The sequence below is a fragment of the Macaca fascicularis genome, chromosome 2 (genome assembly GCF_037993035.2).
Source record: "Macaca fascicularis isolate 582-1 chromosome 2, T2T-MFA8v1.1".
Lineage (NCBI taxonomy): Eukaryota > Metazoa > Chordata > Mammalia > Primates > Cercopithecidae > Macaca > Macaca fascicularis.
In genome coordinates this window covers 19,140,367-19,157,549 of record NC_088376.1, presented here as the reverse complement: position 1 = coordinate 19,157,549, position 17,183 = coordinate 19,140,367, and the positions used below count along the sequence as shown (strand labels likewise).

General features: G+C 36.5%; 1 protein-coding gene across 25 annotated transcripts in view; it reads left to right on the top strand.

The window, feature by feature from the left end:
- Positions 1 to 17,183, top strand: part of RBMS3 (RNA binding motif single stranded interacting protein 3) — a 1,486,333-nt gene that overhangs the window by 728,522 nt on the left and 740,628 nt on the right. For 18 of the 25 annotated variants that reach the window (XM_074030865.1, XM_005545572.5, XM_005545568.5 and 15 more), the window contains exon 1: positions 1,534 to 2,237. The exons of the other annotated variants lie outside the window; for them this stretch is intronic. In XM_074030865.1, the coding sequence (XP_073886966.1) occupies positions 2,163 to 2,237 (75 nt within the window). In that variant the 5' untranslated portion in view covers positions 1,534 to 2,162. Of the gene's footprint in view, positions 1 to 1,533; positions 2,238 to 17,183 lie in introns of those variants that run through there. 25 annotated transcript variants of the gene reach the window in all.

Genomic DNA, 17,183 nt, shown 5'->3' with positions numbered 1-17,183 from the left:
CAGCGTGCTGCCTTCAGCCGGGAGAGTTGGCAGTATTTCTATTTTATCGATGGGACAACTGAGGCCCCAAATAACACATTTAAGAGATAGGTGGGGTTGATTTAATATTCTCAGTCACCATGTTGTCAGGGCCTCCTAACTCTCTTACCCTCTCACCCTCCATCCTTCCTTCCTTCTGATTGTTATTCTTGTCAAAAGTAAAACATAAAACTATTTATCTGCCATCCTTATTTGTATCCAAGGAACACGTATGAACTCACACAGCTTCCAGAAACCAGTTCCCCTCGGTGGAAGCCAGTTGCTTCAGGGGTGGTGCGGCTTGTATGTGGATGGACACCATGTGTGCACCGAGCCCAAATTCTCTGTTCTTCTTGACTAGGAAGCTGGATTTGTACCAGGGACTTTTTATCTTAATAGGCGACTCTGGGCTCAGGAGAACAGAGCCGACTTGACAAAGTAGAAAAGAGCTCAGTACTGGTCTGCCCACGCTTTGGGCATGCGTGAGCACTCGCAGCAAAACACAGCTGGCACATCTAATTTTAGCCTCGCCCGCCTTGAAAAGGGGCCCTTTAAGGAAATATATTTTCTCTGAAACAATTTGTATTATAATGTAGCAGCTGATAGACATGACAGAATATTATCATTGGTGGGAAAAAACTCCGCCAAGTAATTATGATTTTTGTTCTTTTTTTTTTTTTAGATGTAAAGTGATTAAAGCATCAGTGCATCAAAATAATCATAAAGAGAGAGACAATGGGAGAAACATATTTTATTTGTAAAAAAAAAATCTGATAAACCTAAGGGGTCATGTCTTTTCTTTTTCTTTTTTTTTTTTTTTTTTTTTTTTTTACAAAATGGATGTAATAAAAAGGGTTATTATTTTTGATATATTCAGTTGATCAGTCCAATCTGATGACATGTGGCATTAACAGTAGTCCTGGAGTAGACTCCAAAATTTCTTCAATACTTAGTATCCACCGGGTTTTCCAGGTAGTAAAAGGTTAGTTTCTCAATCAGCTCTTGGATGCGTCTGGCTCTAGTGTGTTAACAGATTTTGAAAGCATCCGGGACTTACTTTTTTCCCCTTTAACCAGCAAGGTTAGTTCCTCTGCCTTTATTTCTTTTCCTTTCTCCTCCTTCCTTCTTTCGTCCTCTCTTCCCTCTCTTCTGTGTTTTGTTCAGCAGGGTGGCTTACCTCGGAACTTGGCAAAAAGAGGAACAAAAAGCAGCTCTTGTGTGGGGTAGATGGAGGACGGATAAGAAATAATCCACCGCCCGCATTTGAGTTCTTCAGGTTCAGTTCCAGCGGCAGCAGCGTTGCTGCAAAAATCGCTTGCTATTCGAGATAGCCAGCAGAGGGAATCGGAACTTTGCTTGCAGCAGGGGTTGAAGCAGCCTTTTTTTTTTTTTCTTGGAGGAAATACTGCAGCCTTCTGGACTGCGTACGCTGCTCCCTGGAGAGGCTCTCTCGGTTCCACCCACCGGCTGGAAGGAGGGGAAGTGAATGAAAGGACAGGACAAGCCCCGAACACCATGTCACTCTGGGAGGGAGACAGCAGCAACTAAGCTGTACAAGATTTTTTTTTTTTTCTCCTTTTTTTTTCCTTTTTTTTTTCTTTTTCCCTTTTCTTTTTCTTTTTTTTTCTTTTTCTTTCTTTTTTTCTTTTTCTTTCTTTCTCTTTCTCTCTCTTTTTTTCTTTTTCTTTAAGGTGGGGAAGGAGACAACCAGGAGACAGGAAGCTGATCTGCAAGGATTTGGAGTTGTGTTAAAAGGACTTTGATTTTTTCCCCCTTTACGAACGCTGGCAATTGACATCACTACAGACAGCCCGGTTAGAGAACAAACTGCCTCATCCCAAGTGGACCCCGGCAGCTGGGGGAAGCCAGGCAAGATCTGGGAAGGCTGTGTGTGGGTGTTTTTCTACAGATCTCACTCCTCACCTTTTTTTTTTTTTTTTCCTTTGGTGTGTGTTTTTTGTTTTGTTTTGTTTTGTTTTGTTTTTTAAAAAAAAATCTTGCTGTGTTGGAACTAGCGAGTGGTGGAGTCTCAAGCCTCATCAGTCACCGGGACTGTCAGGAATAGTGGTTTAAGAGGAAGCTCGGCCTGGGGTACTATACCCTGTCATCCAGTTCCCTGCCTCGGAGATAAAGATTCCAGCTACATGGGCAAACGCCTGGATCAGCCACAAATGTACCCCCAGTACACTTACTACTATCCTCATTATCTCCAAACCAAGGTATGGCTTCACCCACCGTCTGGCAATCAGTGTGGTATCCTTCTGTACTTGGGATGGGAAACAGACAGGCGTGTGAATTATTAGTTAACCCCCACCCCCATCACTTCTTCCTGCTTCTTTGAAATTAGTGACATACCAATGGAGTTAATGAGGCAGAAGAAGACCTAAGAAGAAAGCAGCAAACCCCGAATTGTAGCTTTCTCTTTAAGGAGAGATAATAGTTTCACTTGAGTTCAGTTTCCTTTGTTGTTATTTGGCAGCATAAATGGTCCTGATATCAGGAAAGTCTTTTGCAGATGGGCACGGATTTTAGAAAGCAGATCACAACAGTGATTATCAGGCACAAGAATATAATTTCAGGGGCTTTTCTGGTGAGCTGTTCTTTGTTTGTGGCTCTAAAGGGTTTTTCTTACTGGATAGGACGTGCCAGGGTGGGGGTAACTCAAACTTTTAATCACAGAGTATAGAATGAAAGAAGGGTGTGAGAAGGTATAGGGCTCCTACCAGAGTCTCTGAGAGTTTGTTTATTTTTGTTTTTAATTTGCCTTGCATATTTTATTTTATATTGAAGATGATCAGCATGCTATAGACTGCATTCGGAGCTTTACAATACATGTTCTTTACTTTTAGAAGATCTAGTTTTCTGTGTAGCTGCCATGAGGAGGCCTGAGTCTTGAAAAGGAATGAAATGTAACTGATAATAGTTGGACTTGAATTGGTTAAATACTTTAGGCTTTATGTGTGTGTGCTCAAATGACCATTAGGGGCCCAGAGGCAAGCCCACGTAAGTAAGCAGTGGGCAGTACCTACCCTGAACTTTATCCTGCAGTTAAGACATGAAAGACTCTCAGGTGTGAAATCACTGCTCCAATTTGTCAATTACATTGGACTTGATTAGGGGAAAACATGTTAGCGGAGTGACCACCTCGAGACTATGGGTGATAATTACTTTGTGTTGCATTAGCATTAGCCAGACTCTACCATCTCCTTAATAAATAAATATGCCGAGAGTGAACAAGGCATGCCTGAATGATCTGTGCTGTCACCAGGACTCGGTGATGTGATTAGGGTTTGGTAATTCATGCTGTAGTTATGTCTCATTTATTTTGTCTCATCCAACAATGCCTATTTGTATACCAGACTGGCAAGCTGACTTTCAGTATTATATGAAAGATTGTTGCTTTATTTCTTTCTTTTTCAATTGCTTTATAATCCACCCTGCCCCTCCAAGGTCGACTCACACTGCTATTTGCCTTTGTGAGCATTTAGTTTGTGCTGCTGATGCTTAAATAGACTAGCCCTCCTGCTTGGTGCCTCGAGTTTTAACTCTTTGGGGGTGTTAGGTAGAGAATGCTGCCTGCCATTCGTCAAGGAAATGGCAGAGCAAGGACAAGTTAAAAGGGGAAAATTTACAGTCATTTCTCATCCCTCAACGAAACAAAAACAATAAACTCAAAGGCTGCATGAAAAATATCAGACATTCCATCCCTTTTACTCATTTCAAAAATTATAGTTTGTTTTGGGTTCTTGTTTTCTACTATGATGTATATTCAGAAAAGAAACTTTAGATTGAAATGAATAACATAATTGTTTTTCTGTTTGAGACCTCTTTTAACCTATTACTAACAGGAAATAGTGAATGTTATGCACATTTTTTTCAAAGACACAGGGTGCTGGATGAGCTATACTAGTAGAAAGTGTGTGTGTGAGAGAGAGAAAGATGGGGGTTAAAGAGGGAGAGTGGAGTAGTGAGGGAAAAGAGAAGAGCCTGAAAAATAGGGAGATTTTAGATATCTGCTTTGGAGTTCTATGTAATTTAGTGTTGTATAGACAGGCAGCATCTGGATCTTGTTACTCTCAGGCTAGCCAACGCCATCAACTTCTGGAACATTTTTAAAGAGTTAGATCCATTAGGCATTCTATGTTGATATTTGGATAATCAGATCAGGATAGTAGGGAATATAAGATCAGCTACTTTGCCTATCATGGTAGTTCATATTGATTATTATGTTGTAAAACGTTGACAATGCTTTGAAGTTGTCCTATATTGTTATGGTGGCTCTGAAATGACAGACATTAATAGCATTTCTGGAAGCTGAAGATGTGAAAACGTGCCCTGTTTTGAAACTTGCATAGAGAGGAAATGAGGTGAAGAGTCAATGTGCAATCATATTTTAAAATGGGGGTGCTGGGGAGTTTCTGACAGGGTTAACAGTATACAATGAAGCACCATCATGTTTCAGTGTAACAGGAAAACAATTAGGTTATTTCCATATCTCTTTTTGTTCCTTTTACACTTATACCTCAAAATATAATTTATAATAATTTTAAATGAAGTACATGCTGCTTATATTCATTTGGTAAACCTGGGTGGAATTCATAAAATCCACTCTTTGTAGCCTTGGCTTAGAGTTATAATCTAATTTTAAATTCATAACTATTTTAAATGATGCTGATATATCAAGAACACTTACATTTGATGAAAATAGAATTCTACGGTAGGTCAAAATCACATTCTGGTGATAACATATCTTAAATTTTTCTCTTAATTGAGGTGGGTTTTCTTCCTGCCAATCCATAAAGGCTGTTTGCTATCATTAGTTTTTTTGGGGGAAAATCTTCATGGGATTTTAAAGGATTGAAATGTTTATTACTATATTATTTCAGAGAATGCACACATGCTGAACTCTTTCTTCTTATGTAATGATAAATACCTCTGCTATTTTTTAATGATAAAACAAAATGAAAATGAGATTTAAGAAATAAATGCAGGCCGGGCGCGGTGGCTCAAGCCTGTAATCCCAGCACTTTGGGAGGCCGAGATAGGCGGATCACGAGGTCAGGAGATCGAGACCATCCTGGCTAACACGGTGAAACCCCGTCTCTATTAAGAAATACAAAAAAACTAGCCGGACGAGGTGGCGGGCGCCTGTAGTCCCAGCTACTCGGGAGGCTGAGGCCGGAGAATGGCGTGAACCCGGCAGGCAGAGCTTGCAGTGAGCTGAGATCCGGCCACTGCACTCCAGCCTGGGCGACAGAGCGAGACTCCGTCTCAAAAAAAAAAAAAAAAAAAAAAGAAAGAAATGCAGATGTTTCCATTCCCTGGAATACATAGTAAAGTTTTAGAAGAACTTGTGGCACTTCCCTGCCTTCTCTGCTCCTGTTATTTAACATTGCATTGCAACCAATCTCTCAACTTTGCCTCTTTAAAAATAAATGTTGATGCTCCTTCAAATAATTTTTCAAATCCTTAAAATGTTTTATATTAGAAAAATATACATGTAAGTTAAGATGAAAACCCAGTGGTTGACTCGTAGCTATAATGTGTAACAATATTATCATCCTATGCTCCCTCTTTCACACCTCACATCTTTAAAACATTGTCATTTGTCAGTTTTCTTTTTGATGAATTTTTTTTTTCCTACCAAAAGAAGCAATTTCAAGGAGGAACATTACTTTGGTTAAGGAATAATGAAGAAATCTTAGTGACATCTTATAATATTTAAATAAGAAACAGCTGGATGAAAAAAATAGTTTATCAAGGCAAATTTGCTGTTTGGAAGGGGCAACCAGAATAATCAGCAAGTTTTAGAGAAAGGGGGCTCAAAAAATAGTTCATTAGCTTAATGACAAAATATAAAATGTTTGATTAGTTGTAATCCAACATTTTTCAAATATTTTATCACCCTTTCCGAAAAAAAAAAGCAACCTGTTGCTGTTGAATTATGAGATTCCAGGTGAATTTCATTCTGAATTTTTGAGGTACTTACCAGGTGGGGGTGGGGTGGGGGGGGAAGGTGCAGGGCTGGGGGGATGGGGGGAAAGGTGTGGGAGTGGGTAGTAGGGGGTTCTTGAAAAAAATTTCGTTGAACTAGGTAAGCTTAAAAGAAGAAAACCTGGTTACAGCCTGGTGAATTGATTTTTTTTCCAGCTGAGAAATAGATACTTCTCTCACATATATTTGGAAAACTTTAGTCATCTTCATAAAACTTAAAAAGTCACCTAAGCATACACAGCGAGTTTCTTCTTTCTTCCTTTTCCACACCCTTACCAGTTCACTATGTTTCTACCAATCCAGTGCACAGTTTCTAATGATGTTGCTCTCACATGAGTTTACTGAATTCCCTTCTTTGGTCGTCCGGTTCCCCCAGAAGGTCTTGAAGAAAGGGGTTCAGACTAGTGGACCTAAACAGAATTTCTTTGACTGGTGGTACTCAGATTGTGTTTAGAGCCTGGTATGAAGAAGGGGCCAGGTAAGGAGTAATTAATCAACTGCACATTGATTTCAGGCTGAATATTCAACCATCTGCAGCCACCCGTCTCTAAAAGTCTAGCTGAAGCACAATTGATTGTGCCATAGAATGAGCAAACACTTGAAAACACAAGTAAGTGAAGGAAGAGAGGCTTCTATGGGGCGAAGGATATTCTTAAAGATGTGAATGTACAGATCCTTCAAAAGCAAAACAAAACAACCCTGTAACACACTCCTTACACATGAAAATGTAGAAAATCTTGCAGAGGGAGGGAATGAGTTTAGAATTTCCTTAGTACTTCCTGCCTCAGATTTGCATTGATATCCAGAGTTGGTAACGTGCCAGTTGTTTTAAAACAGCCTTGAAAACTCCAAAGTTCTGTTTTCCTTTGAAAGCCTGAAACATACAAAACTGGTTTTCTAAAATCTTCCAGCGATGGAATTTTTAGGTACAACTACAAATATTTTCTTTCGCTTCAAGGGGGTAATACAATAGCATGAAACTATGATAGCGTGAAACTATGATAAATCCTGTTTGTCTCACTTTAGACTGTATAGAATTTTTAATTGGTTTCAAATAAGAGGAAAATAGAAGGAAGGGGCCATTCTTGTTTCTCAGTTTTTTTTTTTTTTTTTCCCTTAACTCCCCCAAGCCTTCATTATCAGTGGGATTGGATACAATTCCAATGCATGTTTTGCTTTTTTTTTTTCCATGATATAGACATTGTTTTTACAACACTAAGTTTGGTGCCTACTTAAAAGGAGTAGAAAAGAAAAAAGTTCATGGTATTTTCTTTTCTCCAGAATGAGTCAAACATAAGGAAAATATCATGTATATTTAGCAGCATCTTTCTAAAGCATTTTCCTTTCACTTTCTTTCAATTTGGAAAAATATAGCACAAAATTACAGCACAGAATTATTTACATGAAGTAATAAAATGTATCTGAGGGCTGGGGGTGGGGTCATTTGCAGGGAGGGACACAATATAGAAGGGAGGATGCAAGTTCTTTCCAGGTCTTTCTGGCTTCAGGATTTCTGGAAAACTTCATTTTTGCACTAATAAGATTTTACACAACCCTTTTTGACATTATCAGTCTTTTGGCAGAGAGAGAGTTCAGTCACAATTATGTCTATGCCAAATTCTAAAAACAAACCAAAACAACAACAAAAAAAGTACTTTCTTTTAAAATAAAACTTTTTTAATGTCAAACTTTTTATTCAGAGTAAATGGTTGATGTTTATTCAAAATTGGCTTCAAGTACTACATTGAAATTGTTTTGTAACAGTCTCATAAGCCACAGCTGTATGTGATTAAATAGTGTAATATCAAAAGCATGTGAGAATAGACGTTTTTATGCTATAGCTGTTGCACAGCAAGAGTGCAGATGGAACTGAAGGGAGACCAAAAGCGAAAATGTATTCATGTGGTGTAATACGTGTGTTGAGGATATGTGTTGCTATTTTTTGCAGTAGTGGGAAAATGTTGAACTATTTTGGATGAGCTTAGAAAATATCCTCTCGGAAAACGGAAACAGACATATAATACCATTTTTAAAATATGGAGTGGATCATGCCATTCAATTAGAAAACACATAGGTGCTGAATAGAACTGAAACCAATTCAAGTGGAAGAATGAAAATTATTCCCATTGAGCACACATTCAAAAAGCAAAAGTGACTTTCTCATTTCTGTTTTGAAATTATAATTTTTTTTTTACTACTTTATGGAACAATTGTAAGAAAACCTTCAGCCCATTTATATCTAAAGAAGAGTATCAGACAATAAGAATCAGCAACTTACAGATGGCAAAATAGGCAGCAGTATATTGCTTTTTAAAGATATTTGGATATATGATGCTATTCAATGTTATATAAATATTGCTCTTTTCTTACCAGTGTTAAAAATTACAAAGCTACACAAGGACATACAACTTCTGCTTCTATTTCTGTAACAGAGATGTGATCATAAAGAGGTGTCTGGTTTTTATGAGGTGATTTAATACAGTATTTTTGAAATAATATTTGTTAATAAAAACTAATAACCTCTAGCTTCCTAGAAATAATAAATCTATAGGATTAGTCATACTAATCATCACCACTATTCATATGTGATTGTTTTCAGGGTCTTGAAAAAGCTCATGGAATTGTCTATTTTTAGATTTCAGATTTTAGACAAAAGTAATTTTAAAAAGAAAAAGAGAGGGGCGGACTGAGATGAGTTAAATTTTGCTTGGTTTTGTTTTTATTTTTTCTTTTAAGTTGACACTGGCAGATAATCTGGTCTCATTAAAAATGTTTTGTTTTATCCCTGTAGGTTGATTAATCAGGGAGTATATATTATGTGGAATCAGGAATAAAATTTTAATAATTCAAAACCAATTCCTAATAAGTAACAAATTTCAAAAGTATAGATAATAAAGGAAAGATAATAGACCCTATCCTTATGTGGTGGAATTATCTGATTTGTATGTCAATGCATTGGTTTCTAGGTTGGATTCCTTCACTAGGATCCCTTCCATTGTGAGATAGCTGAGCCTGCTTTGGTATCTTAGTGGTGTCTTCAGGTGACCTCGGTTTTGTGTCATTCATGAGTTTTTCTTTGGTTCCCAGATGCTTTCCACAGAGCAGATCAAATGCTGCTTTATTGGCTCTCTGGTGATTTGAAAAATATAACTGTCTTCATCCTTTTATACATCGAAATCCAGTGCACTGAGAGAAACATGTCCATCACTTGGGAGTGGGTGGATAGCAGTTCCCAGGAGTGGAACAAAATGACAGACGTTCTTTAATCATGATCTTTTCCAGCTTTGTTGTGGTGGTTACAATTTTTCTTCTGAGTGGGTAAAATTAAGGTGTATCCAAAAACCTAATTGCGATAGTATGATGCTATACTTTTCCACATTTAACTTCCTGTCTGCAGGTGGTGTGGAGCTAAGTGGTTCTGCATGTTTGGCTAAACCAGTTGAGGTAATGAAGGAGACTAGAATTGCCACATTAAAATACTGACAACCTTAGTTTCATGAATGATTATCAGTACTCGGTGTAAATATAACAATTAATGAAATATTATTTCAACTGGATCCAAAACCTACAAATCTGCAAAACCTACAATCTCTGAGTCTCAGAATAGTAGCCTAGAAAACGTGGGAACTGAATACTGTGGTTACTACAGTATAGGGTATTGTAGGAGGGAAATAACTTCCCAAGAACATAGAAACAAGAATATTATCTTTTCTACTTTTTCTTTTAAGATTCCCTTCTTGTTTTTCAAAAAGCTCCTGTTAGCTGAATTAATGAAAGCAAATGACATATACAATTTTAAATTATTATTTAAACTTTGAAAAATCATACATTATTTTCATATCACTTAGTCCATAAGTTGCTGTTAGGCTTGCTTCTCTGAGTATATTTGGAGTATAAAACAAGGAAGATAATCATTTAGGAAAATGAGTTTCTATTCATATCAGTCTGTGTGTTCATTTATTCATTTGCGAAATGAATGAAATAACCCTGACCTCAACAATATATCATAGTGGCCTCTGCTATGGAAGGCATGAAGTTGCTGAGCTGTTAAGAGAGGGTGGTTCATAAATAAGTAGCAATGTTATCATTTCTGAAACCCAAGTGCATGTTTTTATTTACTTTATTACAGACTCAGCTCTGAGGCGGGTAGTCTGTCTTTAACACAGAAGAGAGTTTAGGAGCTCCTCAAATGTGTAAAAGCCATTTCTATTTGCTGAAGCATAGCTCTTCACCACATAATCATTGAAAATTATGTTGTAGAAGAATATTTAGTGATGGGGGAATGTTTATAATACATCAAATGGTTAAAACAGGGAATTATGTTCCTAATATTATAAAAGCATAAAGAATCCAAATATAGACATATGCAAAGACTTAAAGAAAATATATCAAATTCTCAAGGAAGATAAAAAGTAAATGGAACCCAGAATTTTGTTTCATGAATGATAAATACAAAAGTGAGACTCGACTACATACCTTATTAGTCAAGGGCACCCTAATAGTGCCCTTTCCTGTTGTGCGCCAAGAAAGGTATAATAGGAGAAAAGTAAATCTAACAATATTTTAAATATTGATAATAATAGTTTTAGGAGCTGATTTTTAAACTTCTTTTAGACTTAACTTTCCTATCATTATATTGTGAGGTTAAGAAGGTGGTATATATTACATTCAATATGCTAGATGCAAATGATCTTGTGTTCCTCCCACTCTTAGCTGATAATTTTCAAGCTGCATATTGATCATGCATAGAGTTTAATAAGGATTTTTTAGAGACATCTTATTGCTTTTTAATCCTGTGTACTGCTACTTAGTCATTTTCACTGATTGATGACCATTTAATAAAAAGTGAAATGGAAAACAATACTAGCTATCTGGTTTTCTGGAACTGGTTAAAATATATTGAATGCTTTCCTTATGTATGTGAGTCATATTTGAAGCTATTGTTGATGTCTGTAAATTCTCATGTTGCTTCTTTTAACACTTGTCAAGCATATAAATCGTATTCTGACACCCAATATATAACTTACAATTAAGTAACTTAGAATTCAAGCAAATATATTTTTTAACTAGTTTTGAGTAGGTGAAGTATTTGAAGTATTTAAGAGACTTGGAATAATTTTGGTGACTTTGTTTGCTAATAATTCATCTCATCTCCATATTTATGTAAAATTTCAGAGATTGTTTTCTGGGATACTCAACAAATAAATATGTGACAGACCTATGGCCTTTAATTTCTTCTTGAAAGATAAGAAAACAACATTTTATTTTCTTTAACTTGGTGGGAACTACCCTTGGAGGGTGGTGACAGTTCATGGATTAACCCTGGTCTCCTGTCCATTACCAATGTACACCAATTCAGGCTGCATCTTTAGAAACAAGAATGTTGCATTTTTAGTCTAAGGTAGGTAGAGAATCCTGGAAAGAATAGAACTCTGATATCCTTTTCTCAATTTATTTCAAACAATTAACCACTACTTTTAAACTTTATGATTTACCTGCTTAGGACAATTTGGCTTCATGTAAGCAATGGAAGTTTCTCTTTCAGACTCATGTTTAACTTTGTTGTTGAGCTGGAAAAACACAAGGAAAGGCCAGTGGGAACAGATGAAAGAACATTAAGGAACTTCTCTTCAAGTTTTCCTATTTCCTGTAACAACAGATACTTTTTGAGGCCTCCATCCCACATCCAAAGACACATATTAAAGTGCACTAACATTCAACACCAGATTTAATTATTTCACAATAATGTGTTGAAAAAACTTCTATAATTTTGCTTCTGAAACTCTTAGTCCCTAAGTGTATTTAATTGATATGTATCTGTGAATTTGGAAACATCTTGCATACATGAATATTCTTGCAAAGTGAAAAAAAACCTAATCTACAAATCTTTTTGAGGTACAAAGAGATTATTAGAAGACTAAGTGGAACAATGAATAAAGTTGACAATGTGTTATGTTTTGTAGATATGCATATAAATGTTAATTGATTTGGGTTTTGTAGTTTTTCTTTTCAGAGTTTGGAGGCAATGCATTTGTTTCCTTGCACCAGTGTTTTTGTAGGTCCTTAAGATGGTCACAGCATCTAAAAAGCTGGCCATATCTTTCACTATTGTGGCCTTTTGGCACTCAAGATATCTCTGTATTTTAGTAATCCCAAATTTCCGGGGAGGAACATGTGGTAGAACAGCACAGTGTATTGGAAAATGTCATTAACATTCTTTGGCTAAAATATTTCAAAAGCAGACACATTGGATTGACCTTTGGCAGTGAGAGCAACTGGGAGTTCCAGGTCTGGGTGCCAGGTTCACAGAATTTTTTATTGCGTAATTGGTGAAATTGTTTACTAGAGACAGAGCTTAAATGTAACAGGTGTTTCCCTAGGGCACCCTCTTAGGGGAGTAGGCAAGAGGCAAATCAGTGGCACAATACTTATTATATGGCATAATTTTTCTAAATTCTTCTGTCTCAAAATAGGGACATAGGTTGTTTATATGCATTAAAACTGACATTTCTTCCTTTTCTCCAGTTCCCATGGTTATTTACTTAGGATAACATCTCTTGGTGTCTAGAAGTCTCTCTCAGTCCTAGAGAATCTACGTGCCTTTTAAAGAACACATATCTCTACAGGTGTGCACACTGCAGCTAGGCCCACCATCACTCTCACAAGTGGTTGGGCAACCTGAAGATACTGCTACTCCAGCCATAAGCCAAGTGTGATGGTTTCCTTCATTTTCATTCTTATCCCAGTATTACAAGAAAATCAAGATCCTAAGCCTAGACATATCCATCCTCCCCCATCTTATTCAGGAAAGAATTTTTTCTCTCTGTAGCCCCATATATATCCTCATACCTGAAAATTCACACCATCCCCCAATGCTGGAGGGAGAATTCTCTCATAATCACCCTATGTTTTGATTCTCCATCTAATTACTCAATTTTTCTTCCCAGCCCTCAGACAGATCTCACTGAATTTCATCAGCAGATGCAATGAATCAGCTTTGATGGTTTCTCTTACACATAAAACAACAACAACACACACACGCACATACATTCCTGAAAACCTTAACGGTTATTTTAATGGTTTAGATTTTGTCTGAGGCTTTACGACCACAGAGAAACATGGAGGGGCAAAGTGGTCCTAAGAAGACACATTCCTGTTCTTCCCAGTTATATTTTATTTTATTTTATTTTATTTTGTTTTATTTTATTTTATTTTATTTTGCTGCTAGTTGGTAGCACAAAGGGGTGAGTCTTACCAAAATAGAAGTAACTACTATTTCTTTTACTTTCTTTCACAAATATTATAGTATCTTCTCATGATCTGAGATACACTGACAGTATATCACGCAAGTTAGCTATCTACTCTCTTTTTCATGTCATTCTTGATAGCATCTTTTGGAAATCTTATTGATTAATTCTAATTCATCTCAAATAATTTCATAGTCGTCATTTAAACTGTGAAGAGTCTAATGAGCTTCAAAGCTTTTAGTGATGAGGCTGTCAATAGGAGCATAGAAAAGAAAGAAAAAAAGCTGACAGTTCTACAACGTTAATGTAACTAGTTATTTATAAGAAACACCAAGAAAGATAAAACAGAGAAGAAGAAAGAGAAAATGAACTAAAGAGAAAAATTAAGGGTGTCAGGGCTCAATGTACTTTCAGACATTTCTGGAATTTGACAACTTGTTTTCCTTTCAAAGGCAATGGGTAAGAGCTGTTTGGCAAGGAAAAGGTCATTTACAAACCGAAGAAACATGTTTGGGGAGAACGTCAGTGTGAATACATAATTTGATGTGGAGGAATCCTGTAGTTGAGACTTTTGGTCTCTTAGGAAGAAAACTGATGCTTATGTAGACAATTAGCGCTTTATTTTGTTTTTGCACTTGTTGCGGCACTCAGTAATAGCCAGCATTTGCTTTCGTTGTTTTGACTTACTCATCACTAGTTCTCAAGGAGAACCTGTATAAAAGCCTTCTTGATGCTTTTGATTGGAAAGAGGGGTGTTTTTCAGAAAGAGTCATTGGAATCAAGTTTTAATGTGTATTTATGATTTTCTGTATATAACATATTCATATACGATCTGTATATGCTCACACATATAACCAGGAGCAATGCTGTTGTTGTTCTGTGTGGAAAGAATCTCGTTCTGAGGAGGAAAAAGCAACATTAGTTGTGAAATCCGCAAAGCTGTATTGCCATGAGAACCACACAGTACCAATTGCTTATTCAACAAGAGTGAAGTTTGAGGCCACTAATGTGCCTGGGGACCCAAGGAGCAGGTCAGTTGAGGGTGTGGGTGCAGTCATGCTTACTTCCTCTGGGCTAGCATAAGCCTTTGTTAGAGGGGAGGAGCCTGGTAAAAGAGTGTCTAGATTTCAACATGGCCCATAAAAGACTAGCTGTTATTGTTATTATTCGTAGTCCATCTTTTCTGCCAAATTCATTGTATGCATTTATCCATCCTTGTTTTATTTAGGATGGCTGTCTGATGCAACTTTGCTTTAACATTGTGTCTTCTCCATCTCCCTGCCTTTCCCAGATTGTCCTTCACAGGGCAAATGTTTTTATTTCTTTGTTGTAGCTTCTATTCCCTTAGCTCTTTCATGCTTGCCCCTTTTTCTTCTATGCTCAAGTTTTCTGCTATGGACTTGCCTTGTCTCTCTGTCCTCTGATCCTTAAATTCTGCTTCCTTCTTTTTGTTCTCCCAGCTTTCAGTCTTTTCTTGTTGTTTTTTGTTTGTTTGTTTGTTTGTTTGATTGCTTTTTATATGTTTCTCACTCTCTTTTTCTTTCTTTCTTTTTACAAGGTACAGTGGGATTGGGTTTTGATTTTATCGTTTTTTTGCTTAGTTGTAAATTTATTTTTGGCTTTTCAAACATAATTGCACTCTTCTGGATCATATTTGTGTCAGAGTTAGTCTGTAAACAATCTGAGAACTGGGACCACAGTTTTCATCTCTGAATGTCCTGCAATATATATAGTATGGTTTATGATGCACATTAACGTCATAAGAAAAGGTTTTCAGAAGGTATTAGTCTATCTTGTTTTGTGCGTCTTGTACATTGCTCCATTGCTGAAGGCAATGCTGTTTTGAACCAGAGTTGCTTAACGTCATCTTCACCTCTGTGATGCTTTATGTCAAAAGACATCTTTTTTGCCTGTCCACATAGATACAATCTCTTGGGGTCCTACCTTTTTCACCTTAAGCACATGGGTCACTTAGCTAGTACCCTGAGGCTGTTGGCTTGAGTTGGGTTACATCCCTACCTAATGGGACAAACCATAAAACACAAGGTGAGTTAAGTCAGAAACTGTAATTTAAAAAAAAGAAGAAAAAAAACCAAACATAGTACTGCATTATAAGTTGCTAGCAAGAAAGTCAATACACGTGCCAACTCAGTGAGGGGCAGAAGTGGATTTCAAAGACAGACTAAGTAGCCAGGATTTGGAACTGGGGGATGAAAGTAAGCAAGTATGTCAGGATTAAATGGTAGTGGTGGTGGTCTGGAGAAGACTGGAGAGGGAATTCCTCAGCAATTGCCAAGAATATCAGCCTTTATATGTGGCTTCCTTTTATGGGTTGGCAGAAAGTTGGACATATCAGGAAATTAACTTAGCTTGAAGAACTGGGAGATGGTCTGAGTTTTAGGCCCATCTTTTTGTCAGTTTTTGTTTATTCAAAATTCAGGGTTTTGACTAAAATAGTTCTTATAAAAATATTGAACTGCTAACCAATATTGGACTACAGTCCAAGAGTGACCAGCCATGCCATATACCTATTCAAAGCAATACCCAGATGGGTTTTTTTAACTCAGAATTTTGAAAGGACTTCAAGTTATCAGGTAAAAATGACAAAATTCCCATTTTAGATAGAAAACAAAACACAATTTCCCTATACAATTAACTACGTGGGTATAAAGACATATCTAAACTAATGCAAGATGATGTTAGATGAAATTCTGATGTAAGCTTCAAAGCTTTTCTCGCTAAGGGATATCTGAAAACAATAACCCTGTTGTGGCTAAGAGTTACAAACTGTGATTTTGGTTTGGACTTCTCTTGATTTTTCCAAGTTGTGCTGAATCTCCTATGTTTTTTCTGCAGTGTTTTCCTCTATCACACTTTTTCATTGCGTTGAGGTCCTTATTCCCAATTGTGGAAGTTTTATATATATATATATATATACATATATATATATAATATATAATTATATATATAATAGATATTACATATTATATAGAATATATAACATATAATATATAATAATGATTATATATAATGTATATATAATAAAATTATATATAATATATATATTTCATGAAACTTTAGGAATTTTTAAATTTCAAATTAATGCATACTTTGCATATCTAGGGAAATAATTCAATATACAGCAGGAAAATGTTAATCATCTCCCTCAATACACTACACAGGTCTTCAAGAGCTCTCTGAAATAACCAGTATTAATAGAAAAGTGTGTGTCTTTTACAGAATTCTATATGCTCTTGCAAATATGCAATCTGACATATGTTATATGAGATCAAATTGAACAGGTTAACTACTTTTTCAATGACAAACGTAATTTAGATATTCTTACCAAGTTGTTAGATATTTCTGTTTTTTTCTTGTCAGATTAATTGTTCCTACTTTATTTGTACCACGTTTTATGCAAGTGTTGCCTGTAGGTGGACATGCATTTTATTGCCATCATTTTGCCAATATGAATAATTCTAAAATATATATTCAAGGTACTTATATAAATACTAAAAATTAAATCTTTCATCTTCTGATTAAGTTTGCTTCCTTTAAAACACTGAAAATTGCCTTGATGAGTTTCGTATTACACAAGGATTAACGTCTCTCCTTGGCCCCAAAATTCTGTGCTCTGCAGAGTTATCCTGCCCCTTTGTGTTTTGATGACAGGTTATACTCTGCTTCTTTTGGTAAGAAGATGGACTTCCTGATTGAAGTGCAAGCTGAGAGGGAACCCTCACATTTGGCAGAAACAGGAATGTCTTCCTTCCTTTGTGACACTATCATAGATCCCAACAAGTGCTTGGGGTCAGCAATTCTACAATCTCATTACTTGTGGGCTGCTCTTGTGTGAAAGGTGAGCTTCCTTTGTCTGCCACCTTACATACAAAGTTAAAAGGGCAGCAGCAGTCAAGGACAATG